The sequence below is a fragment of the Chaetura pelagica genome, unplaced genomic scaffold (assembly GCF_000747805.2).
Source record: "Chaetura pelagica isolate M959 unplaced genomic scaffold, ChaPel_1.0 scaffold87, whole genome shotgun sequence".
Lineage (NCBI taxonomy): Eukaryota > Metazoa > Chordata > Aves > Apodiformes > Apodidae > Chaetura > Chaetura pelagica.
In genome coordinates, this window is record NW_009954189.1 from 687,142 (window position 1) to 703,932 (window position 16,791).

The 16,791-nt window shown below is 46.4% G+C and overlaps 1 protein-coding gene across 1 annotated transcript in view; it reads left to right on the forward strand.

Moving 5' to 3' along the window:
* Positions 1-540: 540 nt before the first annotated feature.
* ALS2CL (ALS2 C-terminal like) overlaps positions 541-16,791 on the forward strand; it is a 31,967-nt gene continuing 15,716 nt past the window's right edge. The window contains exons 1-11 of the mRNA XM_010003051.1: positions 541-646; positions 1,679-1,871; positions 4,020-4,085; positions 5,269-5,434; positions 5,881-6,009; positions 6,337-6,456; positions 8,255-8,331; positions 8,939-9,005; positions 10,831-11,027; positions 13,454-13,519; positions 15,457-15,555. Coding sequence (XP_010001353.1) covers positions 541-646; positions 1,679-1,871; positions 4,020-4,085; positions 5,269-5,434; positions 5,881-6,009; positions 6,337-6,456; positions 8,255-8,331; positions 8,939-9,005; positions 10,831-11,027; positions 13,454-13,519; positions 15,457-15,555 — 1,286 coding nt within the window. The remainder of the gene's footprint in view (positions 647-1,678; positions 1,872-4,019; positions 4,086-5,268; positions 5,435-5,880; positions 6,010-6,336; positions 6,457-8,254; positions 8,332-8,938; positions 9,006-10,830; positions 11,028-13,453; positions 13,520-15,456; positions 15,556-16,791) is intronic.

The window sequence follows — 16,791 nt, forward strand, 5'->3', positions numbered from 1 at the left end:
GCTCAGAAAGGCGTGACACCAGACGTCTGTTCCTCTGGAAGGCTGGAGGTCTGGGCATGGCTGGTGCAGGTCTGCAGCTCCAAACAATAGCTTTTCAGGCCAAAAGGTGCAGACTGAGGCACTCGGGCAGAAAACTGGTGAGAGCTATGAGAAAAGATACTCTGTTTCATCCTTTGCTGCTTTGGACCTCAGGGATTTTCTTCTGGGAGAATGAAACTGGCACTAAGTAGGATTAACACATGATGAGAAGTGTAGAGCCTTTCTAGTCACATAGAAGAGGTATTGTGGCCCACCTGAGATGATCCTGAATTGGGTTATGAGGAAAATGGGCTGTAGCCTCAGTGGTCTTTTGAAACACCAGCTGATGTTGAGCTACTTCGTTTCCATTTCCCCTTCTAATTTTTCAAATGCTTTTTGAGGAGAACCATTCCATCTCTCAAGAGCAGGAAAGGCTGGTAGCTGTCAGTGAGCACTGAAGCCTTGGAAGATGGATACTCTTGCAAAAGAGCTTATGTGTCCCTTCTGTGTTGTGTCCAGGACATGTGCACAGCTGAAGCAACTGCCTCTCTGCTCCAGGTGGAAGAAACCTTCTCATCATGCCTGGCACGGATAGATGCCCTCATCCTCAAGCCTCTGCTCCAGGCAGGTAGGTCAAAGCAGATTTTTGTTGTTGTTGTCACTAGTTCTAGCCTTGAGTCACAGACACACCTAAGAAGGGAATTATAATTTAAACTCCATAGCTGGGGACTTTTCTGGGGGTTGATTTACAGAGTTCTTTCATTTAAGAGAGTGAGCTCTCAAGGATCCCTATGGCCAAGCTTAGGATTGTGGTTCCTGTCTCTTTCAGACATTAAGGGAGATTTAGGTTAGATGTTAGGAAGAAGTTCTTTAGTGTGAGGGTGGTGAGACCCTGGCCCAGGTTGCCCAGGGAAGCTGTGGCTGCCCCATCCCTGGCAGTGTTGAAGGGCAGGTTGGATGGGGCTTGGAGCAGCCTGGGCTGCTGGGAGGTGTCCCTGCCCATGCATGGAGGTTGGAACTGGGTGATCTTTCAGGTTCCTTCCGACCCAAACCATTCTATGAGTCTAACTAGTGTCAGTCCATATACTCACTTGAAGGCTTGTTTCCAGCATTCTGTGCAGAAATCCAAAATCCATCTTGTGTATATGCAACCCCTGAACTGTACTCACCCTGCCTTCCTCCTCTTGCTCCAAGGTCGTGTCTGTCTTTGAAGGTAAAACTTGTGGGTGCAGGTTCTGAGCTGGCAGTAAATCAGAGTGGCTGCACTGAAACAACAAATTCATATAAATATTCACAAGTCTGTCTGGTCAAAAAGTGGTATGACTGGATTAGGCCCCTAGGGTGGATCCTTCTCATGTCACTGGAGTTCTGGTCTAGCCTCCAAGAAGACCAGGAGCAGCCCTTTGGGCCAGGGACAGACGGTTTTCCTCATGTGCTCTTGTCTGAGCCCTGCAGGCTGCCCTGACCACACGCCCCACCAGAATGGGAAGCACAAAGACTGTGCAATCACCTTGCAGGGACATAAACCTAAATAGTCATCATCTTCTTCCTCCCTGGCATCATTTTCCTGGAAGCAAATACGTTCTTTGCACTGAAAACCACAGGGTTTCTTGGAGTAATGAGTTTCTGATATCCTTTCCCCCTCTTCTTTTCCTCAAAGAGCCTAGTGACCAAAAGGGAAAGGAGAACTTTAAGCTCTTCCTGCTCCTGAATGATCGATTTCAAGCTCTCTGGAACCTCACAGAAGAAAATTACAGGATACTGAAACAAAAGTGCAGCACCTCAGAGTCATTCTGCATCCAGGACATTTACATAGTCTGGAAAGGAGATCTATTTCTAAGCCTCTACATCCAGTAAGTACAGGAAGCACTTCAGAGTAGCATAAGGAACCAAATTTATCAACTAACTGGTAGGTTGGAACAATTAATCTGTGTACTTGATTTGTTTAGTCCTGCCCACTGGAATTCAGCTGTGAGACAGGGGAAGTGATTGCATTCAGTGCTCAGGGCAGATGTTACAGAACACAGGGGCTGCTGTGCAGACAGCATAACAAATGTGGTCAAACATGACCTTTTTTTGTAGCTGTGAGTATCCTTGTAAGAAGCATATTTGGTTTTTTTTCTTGCAAGTTTAGGGGTTTTTATGCATCTTAAAAATAAGAAAAGGACAAGGGGAGAATTTGTGCCTGGGGAAGTTATGAGAGCAAAGCTCTGGCTGCCATCAGGAACAGAAATGCATGCACAAGCAGGTTTAAAGGACTTAAGGATGAAGAAAGGACCATGTCACCAGACAGATCATATTATGTGTTTCTGCCACATTCTTATGCTTTTGGCAAGGGGTGTCATAGCAAGTGATAGATGTAGCATGATGTGAATAAAATACTGCCCTACTGCTGTTTCAATAATTAAATGACTGGTCCCCATCTGTTTACCAAAGTCACTGTATAACCCACGTCCTAGCATGAAAAGTGGTGAATAGAAACCTGAGATGACATGAGGATCAGACACTGTTCAATCTTTCTTTCAACACATTGGCCACAAACGTGGCCAAGCCCTTGCCAGGTGAGCTTGTTTTACCTGTGCAGTTTGGCACCTAGGCAGGAATGGGCAATGGGCACCCTGGCTCCTGGACATTGCTGTTCATCTTGTCTTGGTTTTGATGGTTTTTATGCATGTGGAGGGAGGAGAGAGGAAGGACAACATGTAATTTAATTTTAACCTGAACAGCAGCAATTTAGAAAAGTGATACACAACAAGCTTTGCCTTCGTGTGAGTGAGGTTTGGAGTAGAGCACGTTGGGGTTTTTGGGAAGTGATTCAGTAAATTAAAACCTGTTCTTGTTGGGTGTCAGGCAAAAAATCAAGAGCTGGTTCCTACCCACTGCTGCTGACTCACTGTGAAGTCCTGGTCCTACACCTCCTCATGTTTATTGCAGTGATACAGGAGGCAGTCAGGTCCCTGTTCAGAGGCCTGCAAATCAGCATTAGATGTCCCTGAAAGCTGTAATAAATGTGAATTAGTGTGGATGGAATACTTGACTTAACTGAAATCACTGTTGGAAGAAAATATGGTATTTGCTGACAAAATATGGCTTGATCTCCCTCTAGTGTGAGATGAGATACATGAACTTGGGGCACCTTGACTTGAATTTACCATTTGCAGTACAAACCTGTTACATCTACTCTAACCAGCAGACATCCTTACATCTGAAGCTGAAATCTTAAGCTCAGCCTTTGTAGATTTGCTTTCCAGGACTGTTGTGCAAGTTTACTTCTGCTTATGCTAAATGCCAGGATGATTAAACTTCCTTGAAACTAGTGCAAAAGTCAACCAGGCAGTTAAACCAAGGAGCTGGTCTAGGGCACAAAGGGGAGTGACCAGGGTGAGAGGTAAAATAGCTACATCTCTCTCTGCCTCCCTTGGAAAGGTGGATTTGATGTGACATTTTCACATCTAGATTTAGGCTAGACAGTAGGAAAAAATTATCCACGTGTGAGAGTCCAACAGAGGCTACAAGGATGATTAAGGGACTGAAACATCTGTCTGGTGAGGAAAGGTTGAGAGACCTGGGACTGTTTAGTGTAGAGAAGAGAAGGCTGAGGGGGGATTTTATTAATATTTATAAATATCTGAAGGGTGGGTGTCAAGAAGGGGCCAGTCTCTTATCAGTCATTCACTGTGATAGGACAAGTGGCAATGGACATAAGCTGAAGCACAGCAAGTGACATCTCAACATGAGAAAACTTCTTTACTGTGAGGTGATGGAGCACAAGGACAGGCTGCCCAGAGAGGTTGTGGAGTCTCCTACTCTGGATACTTTGAAGAACCATCTGGGTGTGTTTCTGTGTGACCTGCCCTAGGTGATCCTGCTATGGCAGGAGTGTTGGACTGGATTATCTCCATAGGTCCCTTCCAACCCTGACCACTTAAACCTTGTAGCCAATATGCATCTTTGACTCAGCTCATGCTTATATGTTGTTGTTTCTGCTTTCTTGCCAACAGATACTTTGTCACTTTTGCAAACTACGTTGTAGTCCATGGCTTTGAACATGCCACAAAGAGCAAAAGGTCAGTGGGGCTGAGAAATGTTTGTTAACAGGATTGACAGGGACACAGTGATACTGTTTGGGTTATAATGTCTAACCAGAGTGAGCAGCACTAAGCATGGGGATCTGTGCTGGGGTCCAGCTGCATCTCCTCTGAACTGGCTGCTCCTGCTGTCTTCTGAGCCCACAGCTGTTGAAAGGTTTCCTCTACAGATCATCCTCCATCTCCTTCTAGCTATGAACAACTCCTTTTGTAGGACAGAAAGCCTATCAGTCTGGTGTTTGGGGTTCAGGTAAGGAGTGGGACCTCAGAAAGGATGCTGTGGGAATCCAGCAGGAAATTTCCACTGCTTGTCTCAGATGATGTCAGAGTCTTGTGGAATTAGCAAATGAAGGCATGAGCACTAGACAGAAGCAGATTTGCAGCCCCTTCATCTGAATCACCCTCTTGATGTGCAACCCATCATGAAAATCATGTGATTTTCTGTATCTCTGGGTGTGGTTCCTATTTTGCAAAGACCACTGGGCCAGAGGCAGGGTGGATGGATGGATGGAGCTCTTGTTTCCCTCATTGCCTTATTTCTGTGTGTTTGGTGTGCAAATCTATTTGCACTATGTACATGGACCTGTTGGAGATGGGCCAGAGAAGGGCCACAAAGATAATCAAAGGGCTGGAGCACCCCTGCTATGAAGACAGGCTGAAAAAGTTGGGTCTGTTCAGCCTGGACAAGAGAAGGATTAAGGGAGACCTTATAGTGGCCTTCCAATACATAAATGGGGCCTACAGGGAAGCTGGGGAGGGGCTTTTCATCAGAGATGGCAGTGATAGGGCAAGGGATAATGGTTTTAAACTGAAAGAGGAGAGATTTAGGTTAGACATCAAGAAGAAATTCTTCACCATGAGGGTAGGAAGGTGCTGGAATAGGTTGCTCAGGGATGTTGTGGAAGCCCCATCCCTGGAGGTGTTCAAGGCCAGGTTGGATGAGCCTTGTGCAGCCTGGTCTGGTGGGAGGTGTCCCTGCTCATAGCAGGGAGGTTGGAACCTTTAGGTCTCTTCCAACCCAAACCATTCTATGACCTCTTCTTTCAAGGCTTTCTGTACCCTTTCTGGGAGTGAGGTAGCATATAAAGTTTGGAAGGCAGAAAATTGGCAATTTGCAGAAAAACTAATTGATGAACCTTTGTCTTAATTCACCATCTTGCAGTGAAGCCTGGAAGCACCATAAGACTGTGCTGAAACAATTCCTCACAGATTTCACCTCTGAGACCTCCATGTCACTGGCCTTATACACTGTTCTTCACAAACCCATTCGGGACCATATTGAGCAATATCTACTGCTCCTTACCAAGCTGAAGGAGGTTCTGAAAGAGGTAGGAAGTTTTATGTGATGTCACTTGACTGGCTTATACTAAATCTTATGCAGGGCTTTGTGGTGGTGTCATTGAATCCAAAGATGGCTGGAAGTAAATAACTTCCAGTGGACCACTAGGGTTGTAGGAACCAGCACCAGTGTGGCTTGGCCCACCTGAAGGTCTCAAAGCAATGAGCAGTGGCCTCTCCAGCATGCTACAAGCTACTCAGCACATAGAGGAACTGCAAAAGGTCATGCAACTGGCCTGAGGTTGCACACTTCTGCTGGTGGCAGGGGTAATGCTAGATTAGGGAGGATTTCCTTGGAAATGGGGTTGGAAGGTTAGCTCAGTCAGCCCCTTGGATTCAGAACTGCTGAGGCTCTTCTGCAGCTGCAGGCCAGAGAGTAGTTGTCCTCTATAGCTATGCCTAAAACTTTGCTCAAGCCTTGCTTTTTTGTTATCAGGGCTCTGACAAGGACGTTGTTTCCAGTGCCATCCAGGAATATGGGAAGCTGGAGTCTTTCATCAGCCAAGTCCTGGATGAAGCTTGTTTTACCAAGTCCTTATGGAAATCCCTGGGCTACAAATTCACAGTGAGTCACAGATGTAGGAAGTGGCTTGTCGGGGGGCTCTTCTGGAGGTCTTACACTTCTGCTTACACATGGAGGAAATTTAATACTGATCAAGCATTTGAGGCTTGGTTTGGAAGCCAACAGAGCATGGCAGTGTGAAAGCCCTGGAGAAACCACATGGACACTGGGTGCTTTAGAAGCTGTGTCCAGTCCTGCTGTCACTGTCAGCTTGTGGCACCAGTTAGTCTCTGCAGGAAGCCTTGGCTTCTGTTCTATGTCCTCTCCCAGACCCTACTGTTTCCTCATGATCTTGACCCATCCTCTTGACCTCTGTGGTTCCCTCTGCAGGACATGCTCTGTGTACCTGAAAGGAGGCTGCTGGAAGACAGCAAAAACCTTCCCATCTCTGCCAGCACGAGTCGATCAGATCGGGTCTTGCTCTTCGATGATGTCCTTGTGCTAATCCAGGTGAGTTTGCAACCTTTCAGAGGGATTGGAAAGGCAGCACGGATAAGTGACAATAAAATTCAGGTTCCCTTGATGTTGAAAATGCAGCAGAGCTTGGCTGTTGGCAAAACCTTGTCTCCAATCCATGCACCTGTGTTTTGCACTGCAGAATAACGAAAGCATAATGAAGAAGGAACAGAAGAGCACCCATGTTACTTTTTCCCTAGTAAATATCTACTATCCAGCCACCACAGGCACTTTTCTAGTATCCCAAGGCCATGATTGCATATGAATCTGTTGATTGCTGTCCTTGTTTATTCAAAGAGTACCTGATAAGTCAGAGATATTATACTGTAAACACATGCATGAGACTAAATATGATCTTTCAGGTTTAACTCTGCTAGTGGTATGGGAGAAGCTGAGGGTGTTGTAGGGGTTATTTCAGGGATTTAGGGCCTGAGTCTAGGGCAGACAGGGAGTGCCTACAGCCATAGGATGCCTAGATGAATAATATGTGTTTAAAGCTCTTCTGCAGCATGTTAACTAAGTCCAGCTTTGCTTGCTCTGACTGACAGCTCCTGTAATCCAGCATGGCTCTCCTCACCTGCACCTCTCTCTGCTTGCTCTTTAGTCATGTGTCAGCCCCTCAGGTGCCCAAACACATGACTGCCTTGTAAGCTGATAGATCTCATGAGCTCTTCCAAACATGAGCATTTATGATAATGCTGGGCACTACTCTGCAGTTTGCAGGGTACAGGCCTGAGGAAATAGGGTGGTGATTATCTCCTCCAACTTTACATTGCAGATTTTCTAGCATGGAGTGATCTTGTGAGCAAGTGCCCCCAGGCTCCCTTTACAGTCAGGGGAGAGAAACATGCACTGTCTGGGTGTGGTTCATCTAACCTATTTTAGATGCCAAAACTAGGATGGGTTGAATCATGTCCTTGACTCCACTGACTAGGATGAGAGCACACTGTGACCAGCTCACATGGAGAGATCTACATGGTAGACATCTCTGTTCAGCCAATGGTTTCTGCCCACTATGTTTCATCTGCTTCTATGACTGTTACTGAGACGTGTGGTGATATAACTGGACTGGGATTGAGATGGTTAGCTTGGGCTGCCAGGAGAGGACTGCTGATGAGGGTTCTGGTGCTGGGAATCTGAACCTCCCTCAATTCCCTTTTCCCCCAAATCTGAGAGGTACATCAGTGATTAACTCGTGGTGAACTCCACAATGCTAGCACCTAATCTTGGTCAACTACAACCTTAGAGGCAGCAGCTCTGTACTGTGGGCACCTGACCTTTAGGTAGAGAAGGAAGACATACTATCAAATGCAGTTTTTACCTAATATTTCTACTATTTCAGTTTCTTCTGTTTGCTGTGCTATTGATTAAAGTAGAGACTCCTTAAATGTACTCGTGGGCTACTGTGTGACTGTATCACCTGGAGTCCAGATCCTAGAGAGATTATAAAAACAACTAGTGAGCGCTGTGTGCTAGAGATGATTTAGGAGTGGTGCCATGCTTTAAGGAAGAAACTCTTGTAGAGGGAAGTGCTGTCCAGGAAGGTTTGTTACTGCTAGTTGTAGCCATGGCATTACAGACCACCACTTATCTCATAAACTAAAAAATTCCTTCTTCCTACACTTCTTCAGACTCTGATGTCTGTCATCATCATGTGGGATAGATGAGTGCGTGGACCACAAAACAGGGAATTTACAACCAATTTTGCTGTGCTCTTCAATACATTGACAGAACGAGGGCAGGGTGTGATGTTTACACCAATAACAGGGACATCTTTTCCCTTTTGTTCCAGGGAAACAGCTTTCAGAGTTTTGATCTGAAGCTTGTGTGGGTAGATGAAAACTGCAAAGAGAAATCAGCTCCTGGACCGTAAGTGTAAAATTTCCACTCAGAGGTTATAAAGAAAAAGCAAAAGTTTACCTTGATTGTGAAACAGAGATAATTATTCAAAACTTTGTCCTGTCTCCTTTCTAACCAGTGTGGTTGGTGCTGGATTATGGGCCATTGCAGCATCCCTCAGATGGGATCACAGCAGCTTGCCTTGGAAATCAATCAATGATTATAAAATGGTTTTGGCTGTAGAGAACAAAGATGAGTTGATTAGTTAAGTAACTCTTAGAATCATGGAATGGTTTGGGTTGGAAGAGACCTTAAGGATAGAGACACATCCCACCAGCCCAGGTTACTCCAAGCCCCATCCAACCTGCCCTTGAACACTGCCAGGGATGGTGCAGCCACAGCTTCTGTGACAACCTATTCTGGTGTCTCATTAGTGTTGTAAAGAATTCCTTCTTAATATCTTATCTAAATCTGTCCTCTTTAAGTCTGAAACCATTATCCCTCCTCTTATCACTCTCCTGAGAAGGAGAAACTGACTGTAAAAGGACCATTAGCTTCTGAAGAGAAATGGGGAGAGCAGGACTGCTGTTTGACAAATGTGTTTCTCAAGGTCTCTGTAATGTCTCTGGTTTCACAGGTATGGATTCAGCATTATAACCCCAGAAGAAACGTTCTTTCTCTCTGCCAAAGACCCTCAGATGAAGGTGAGCAGTGGTCAGGGTGTTTCTGTTCCACCTGATACACCAGGTGCTGAGCCTTGGAATAGAGGAATGGCACAGAGAAGGTGGCAGCTCTAGCAAGGACTAAACAATGTGTACTGAGTGGAAGTAAAATCTCATGAAGCGTTGGGATTTTAGCTTCCTGATCAGAAGACAGATGAGTAGATGATGAGGGTGGTGTCCCTGTCCATGCAATAGGGTTGGAACTAGATGAGTTTTAAGGTCCCTTCCAACCCAAATCATTCTGTGATTCCATGAATAGGCTTTGCACCTGTTTAAATTCAGCTGATGCTTTTCTCCTGTGATTTTTGCCATTTTTTAATTAATTAAAGCAGAGTAACAAGTAGTGGGTGTTTGGATTGCTGGCAATACCTTATTAGATGGCCAGAGGTATCTTAGACCAGTGACTGTAGACAAAAAAAATATCTGGATGCTGGAAGTGATCTGTCCTGAGCAGCTGGGTGTGCTGCAGAGCTAGGGATGGTACAGTCCATCACCACAGTCCTGTGCCAAGGCTGATCAGTGGTGGTGAGAGTCAGGCTTAAGTACGTCTTGCAGGACCCAAGCTAACATCTCCTGTTGATGCTGTATCACAGAATTGTCAGAGTTGGAAGGAACCTCTAGAGATCATCCAGTCCAACTCCCCTGCTGAAGAAGGATCCCCTAGAGCACTCAGAACTGCATCCAGGCAGGTCTTGAATGCCTCCAGAGAAGGAGACTCCACACCCTCCCTGGGCAGCCTGTTCCAGGGCTCTGTCACCCTCACCATAAAGAAGTTTTTCTCACATTTAGAAAGAACTTCCCATGTTCCAGCTTGTGTCCATTGTCCCTCATCCTGTCACTGGGAACTACTGAGCAGAATCTGGCTCCACCCTCCTTGCACCCACCCTTGGATGCTTGTAGGCATTAAATAAGGTCTCCCTTCAGCCTTCTCTTCTCCAGGCTAAAGAGTCCCAGCTCTCTCAGCCTTTCCTCATCAGGGAGATGCTCCGATCCCCCAGTCATCTTTGTTGCCCTCCAGTAGCTCCCTATCTCTCTTAAAATCAGGAGCCCAGACCTGGATGCACTTATCCAGATGTGGCCTCACCAGGGCAGAGCAGAGGGGGACAATGACCTCTCTCAACCTACTGGCCACACTCTTCCTCATGCACCCCAGGATTCCATTGGCCTTCTTGGCCACCAGGGCACATTCCTGGCTCATTTACTGTCTACCAGGACTCCCAGATCCTGCTCCTCAGAGCTGCTTTCCAGAAGAACCACCCTAGCCTATATTGGTGCTTGGGGTTCTTTCTTCTCAGATGCAGGACCTTACACTTACCCTTGTTGAGCCTCATTAGGTTCTTCTCTTCCCAGCTCTTCAGCCTGTCCAGGTCCATGGATGGCAGCACAGCCTTCTGGAATGTCACCACCCCTCCCAGTTCAGTGTAACCAGTGAACCTGCTGAGGTCACACCCTGTCCCCTAGTTCTGGTCGTTGATGAGTATGTTGAACAAGACCAGACCTAGTATTGACCCCTGGAGAACGCTACTAGTTACAGGCCTCCAACTCAACCCTGCTCCATTAATCACAGCCCTCTGACCTCTGTCACACAGCCAGCCCTCAGTCCACCTCACTCATCTAACCCACACTCCTTCAGCTTCCTAATGAGGATGTTATGGAAGACAGTGTCTGTAGATGGGACACAACTCACGGGTCCAGCCAGAGGAACGGCACTGATGGGAACCCAACAGCTTCTCACTGCTCCTCGCGCCGGGGAGCTATTTTGCTTTCTTCACTCATTAGTCAAACACTCCTCTTCATCTGCCCCCAGGCTGTTTGGCAGTGGAAGCTGAACCAGGCAGTTCGACAGGCCCTGAATGGGAAGAGGGACTTCCCACTGTGGGGCAGGGCTGGGGAGGGCACCGAGCCCCCCTCCTGCCGCTTCTTCTCCTACTGCTTCAGGCTGGAGGGCAAGTTCAAGAACGCATCCTACGAGGGCGAGTGGCACTGGGGAAAGCCACATGGCAAGTAAGGAGCTATTTTTTTTTTTGTCCTTTCCCTAAGAAAACCGTGCAAGGATGGCCCTGCTGTCCTTGTGTAGCACTGCCTGAGTCCAGGGGATGCACCAGTGCGGGTGGAGATGCCATAGAGTGGCTGTGGACATGGGGTGATGGGCCTGGACCTCACACTGCAGGCTGGTCATCTCCTGGGGTGTGCCAATCTCTGGTTCCTGCCTCACTTGTCTCCAGAGGGAAATTTGGCATTGAGGATAGATTCAGGGGGCAGCTGGGACACATTTGCTTGCTCTCAGGGCTCAGTCAAAGCATGAGTCCTACCACGTGATCTGTTGTGTTGTAGATGTGTCACTAGTGATACTGGTCTGTGCAGTAAATTGTAGAGGCTGCCCCTAAGAATGTGGTAATGATCACATTGAAGGTGCTGCATTGGCTTATGCCTGTAATTAGGACTTAGACTGAGTTAATGTTTATTTTCAAGACCTCAGCCTGAGGCATCAAATCTTACTGTCATTATGACAAAAAAAAAAAACCCACCAACAAAAGCTTTTCCTTGCAAGTGAGGGATAAGTTTTATCCTGTGCTATCAAAGTATACTTTAATATCCAAACTATTACCAAAGGATTTTTTAAAAAGTAAGTACAAAAGAAACTGAACTGCATTTCCTGGGGACATGAGAACTACTCACTAAACCCAACTGAAGAGTGAGCTCTGCCAAGAGGGGATGGTCTGTAAATTACAAGTTAAATGGTCCAAATCAAAATCTTTTGACATAGGATAAAGTCTTTTTTTTTTTTGGTGAAGAAACAGGGAATATGACCCACCTCCTCAGATACCTCAATGGGTTGATTTGGAGAGTTTACAACTCCTGAGTTTTACACAGTTTGTTTACAGTCGAAGCAAAATAAAGAGATCAGTTTGAAAGAGACTTAAATAATGAGAAGATCCAAAATTAAAAGTTTAAACCTGAATCTTCTGTGGAAGGGATTGGGCCTTGCCTCAGAGTGGTGTTAAATCAATATTTGGAGTAGAGCTACACTTAAGGCAGTCCTCTACATCATTCCCACCTTCCCCAGCACCTGCACTCCTGGCAGGGATTGGAAAACCCAGGTGTGCAGCCACAGAGGGACAAGGACCTCACTTTGCTCTTTGTCTCCTCCTGGTTTAGTGTTGGAGAAATGAGATGAATGAATGAATACCTCTGCTGCTTCAGAATAAGTCACTTACTTGAGGCACCCCAGGGCATTTTGGAAGAACAAAGTGACTTCAGCTGCTTTTAATACTTTGGCTTTTAATTGCCTAACTCTGGGTTTTCCTTCCCACTCCTGAAATTACTCTTCTGTGTGACTTGCTACAAATACAGGGTTACAGAGCAGCAAAGCTGGCCTTGATGGTGGGATCACCTCTGAGGGAGAGCCTGGAATGGCAAAGCACTGGAGCAGAAAGCTGCAGCAGTGTGAATCAGGGCTCTTCAGGAAAAACATTTGTGTTCATCACTGTTCTGCCCCAGTGCTCCTCATGATCTGGTGTGGTGGAGGAAGTAGCTTAAACCATCCCAGTGGCTGGAGCAGGGATTCTCTGTGGTTTGCTTTCCTTTGCTAACATCTATACTAACAAAGCAAACGGACACAGATTTTAAATCTACTTTAAATTAATCTGACTCCTTCCCTGTAAATACCAGTAAAAGAACCTGTCTCATGTAGGTGTTTAAAGCAACAACCTCGGTGAAAGTCAAACAAATGTGTCATGGTTTTGGTACTGCACCATCTTCTTTTGTCTGTGGTTGGGGAATGTGTAGGGAGCTGGCTATGTCTGGGATGATGCAAGAAATAAAACAGTGTGTGGGAGGAGAGGGAGATTGGAGGGAGTGAAATGCATTCACAACTGGGCATGGCTGTGCAGTGATTTGACCATCACATTGATGGTTCCAGTCTCATTTTGCATTGTTGACTTGTGTCATAATTTCTACAACCCCCCCACAGAACAGATGGAAAGATATTATCCCTTTAAGCCAGTGCTTGTCTCATTTGTTTTCATAGTGCCTGGTACAATTAAGTTCTGGACTATGTTGTCATTATGTTGTCTGCAGGGATATGTTATGCTGGAACTTCAGTTGGCTTAATCACATGCTGCACTGCCATTCCAAAGGATCATCTGCAAGGTCCTAAATGGATGACCCAGCAAGTCTAGAAAATGGTTTTGAGATTAGGGAACTTGGAAGGAGATTCTTCCCTCTCATTCCAGGACATGAAAACATAATGGCATTAAATCCTTACAATGCAAACCAAAGTCCCAGAGCTGCCTGCAGAACTTCTGCATGTCTGTTCCCTGAGGAAATATTTTGATTTTAACCATTTCAAGGTTGTGCCTTGATACCTCTGTGACAGATGTGAGTGTTGCTGGTGATCTCCCTTGTGTAATTCTTCCTTTGAATTGCAGGGGGACACTGAAGTGGCGTGATGGACGCAACCATGTTGGAGATTTCAAAGAGGGTTTGGAGCATGGGTAGGTCTTAAAAACCAAGGCATTTCTTGCTTTCAAAAGAAGCTAAGAAATGGGACATTGGGACACTAGCACAGGGACATGGGACACTAGCATCTTGTACGTGGGCTTTATTCACTGTTACAGTCCAATTCATCTGGTCTATTTTAAACACCTGGCTTAAGCTTGAGTAGATTGTAACCTAGAGCATTAGAGGGTGTGGGCAGATGAGGGGTTCAGATGCAAACATCTCCTCAGCTGGGTTAATCTGACCCCAGATATCAAAGTCTAGGTGAATTTATTAAGATGAAATGCCTTAGAAAAGTTATTTTTAGATATCTTCCTACCTCCTATGAAAACAGCCTGAGAGAGTTGGGGTGTTCAACCTGGAGAAGAGAAGGCTCCAGGGATACCTGAGAGCAGCTTCCAGTGCCTGAAGGGGTTCCAGGAAAGCTGGGGAGGGACTTGGATAAGGCATGGAGTGATGGGACAAGGGTTAACTGTTTCAAGCTGAAAGAGGGGGGATTTAGCTTAGATATTAGGAGGAAATTCTTCGGTGTGAGGGTGGGGAGCCCCTGGCCCAGGTTACCCAGGGAAGCTGTGGCTGCCCCATCCCTGGCAGTGTTGAAGGGCAGGTTGGATGGGGCTTGGAGCAGCCTGGGCTGCTGGGAGGTGTCCCTGTCCATGACAGGGGTTTGGAACTAGGTGGTCTTTAAGATCCTTTCCAACACAAGCCATTCCCTGATCTGTAAAGAAACCCTCTTGAATTAGGAGTTTTCAGAGGGAAAAAAACAAATTCAAGCATTGTTTTTCTAAAATTTTTGAAAACAAAGACTTTCAGATTTTTCATCTCTACATGAGTTCCAGAATAGGTTAGATTTTTAAAGGGAAAAGCTGTCTCAAATACTTTGTGTTGAGCTTAAGAAAACATGTTTTTTGGATTGCTGTGGTTGCCTAATTCAGCCCCTGTGCTGGGGAAGGGGTAGAGAGGGGAAAAAGTAAAACCACTGGGAGTTGTTCTGTAGAAGGTATAATGAGAAACTGACTGCAGCTTGAAGGAGATGAGCTCTTGCTTGGATCAAGTCCATTGCAATCTGCAAGTGCTGTCAGAGGTAGAACTGACCCCAACCATTTAAATCAGCTTGGGAGTCTGGTCCTTAGTTTTTAAACTTCATCCAGTACAACTGAGTTGCCTTTTGCTGTGCCAGGTCCTGCTCCTGGGCCAGGGCAACCAGAAGTATGAATGCAGGCTGGGCAAGACATGCTGGAGAGCAGCCCTGTGGGAAAGGACCTGGGGGTCCTACTGGATCAAAAGCTGGACATGACTCACCAATGTGCAGTTGCAGCCCAAAAGGCCAACTCCATCCTGGGCTGGATCAAAAGAAGTGTGGCCAGCAGGTTTAGAGAGGTGATCCTGCCTCTCTACTCTGCCCTGGTGAAACCTCACCAGGAATACTGCATCCAGCTCTGGTGCTCCCACACAAGAAGGATGTGGACCTGTTGGAGCTTGTCCACAGGAAGGCAATGAAAATGATCAGAGGGCTGGAACACCTCTCTTATGAAGACAGGCTGAGGGAGTTGGGGTTGTTCAGCCTGAAGGAAAGCAGAGTCTGGGGGAACCAGGCTGGGGAAGACCTATTCACAAGTGCATGTAACAATAGGACAAGGGGTAATGGGGTCTAAGCTAGAAAAGGGTAGATTAGGTTGGACATGTGTAAAAAGTTTGTTAATATGAGGGTGGTGGATGATTGGAAGAGGTTGCCCAGAGAGGTGATGAGTGTCCCCATCCCTGGAGACATTCAAGGTCAGGTTTGATGGGGCTCTGAGCAATCTGTTTTAGTGCGAAGTGTCCCTGCTTATTGTAGAGGGATTGACTAGATGAGCCTTATAGGTCCCTTTCAACCCAAGGCATTCTATGATTCTGTGATTCTACATTGCCACCTGCCATGTGCACCCTGCAGGTTTGGGATTTGCCTTGTCCCACGGCGCTCGGAAGATCGGTACGACTGCTACAAGTGCCACTGGTACCAGGGCAAGATGAGAGGCTATGGAATCTGTGAGTAAGTAAAACTCCAAGATGGACTCTGGGGTGGGGTAGAAAAGGAACTATTTATTGTTCTCACATCACTGGGAAAGTGTGACAGTGCAAAACCCGGGGAATTCAGGCACCAGAAGCTTTAGCTTTGAAGTTGAGCAGTGTGGCTTCTTCATGAGTTCTGAGTCTCCTGAGCCACAGAATAGTAAGAAGCTCTCTGCAAGCTGTGGCTATTGTAAGTACCTTGAATAGCATCTTCTGTGCCCTGTAGGTGATGAGATCATTTGGTATCCATGCTTGTGGTTGCACTTCTGCTTAGGCTATCCATGGCTTGCAGCCAAATCACAGAATCATGACATTGTCAGAATTGGAAGGGACTTCTAGAGGTCATCCAATCCAACTTCCCTGCTACAGCAGAATCCCATGGAGCACATCCCACAGGGCTGCATCCAGTCCCTCCAGAGAAGGGACTCCACAACAACCTTGAGCAGCCTGCTCCAGGGCTCTGTCACTCTCACTGTAAATAAGTTTTTCCTCAAATGGGTTGGCCAATGTGAAGACTTGTTACAGCATGTCCTCATCCCTGCTTTCACAGTGCCTCTGAGACAAGCTTTCCAGCTGCTTACATGGGATAGGCCACCTTCCTTCCCACCACCTGCTTCTTGTGCTCCTTCTTCGTGAATCAAACTCAGAGTACAGGGCATGCATAAATCTCTAGGGAACTTGAAGCCACCTGAGAAGTGCCACACTCATGTCTCTGGTGTCAACTGTGAGAGCATGTTGATAATTAGAGGTGATAGTTCTGCTTAGTGTGAGTGCTGTGTTGAGGCAGTGAAGATCTTCTGGCCAGCATGGATGGAGTGAAAGGGAACTCTTCTCAGAGGGATGAGCTCAAGAGAAGCAGTGGTTGGTGAGCATAGAAAGGGGAAGGCAGATCTGGCTTCCCACATGATCTTACCTACTCCCACTCCTTAGCCAGCAGTCACTGTGGCCTGGCTGGTGAGAGGTCAAGGACTGAGCAATCTTTCCCAGGATAATTGCAAACCTGAGTGTTGTGTCCTTAGATAACACTGAAAGCTAACTTGGGTGACTACCTCAGGTGATGCAGCTTCCTGAGAGTGAAGAACTACAGATTCTAGATCTATCAGTCAAACCTTTGGAATATTTAACAGGCAGATAAGCTTAATCTACTCACTTCCTTGTTTTCCTACTCCATGAGCAGCTAACAAACAGAGTCTTAAATTTTGCCTGTCTCTTTCCC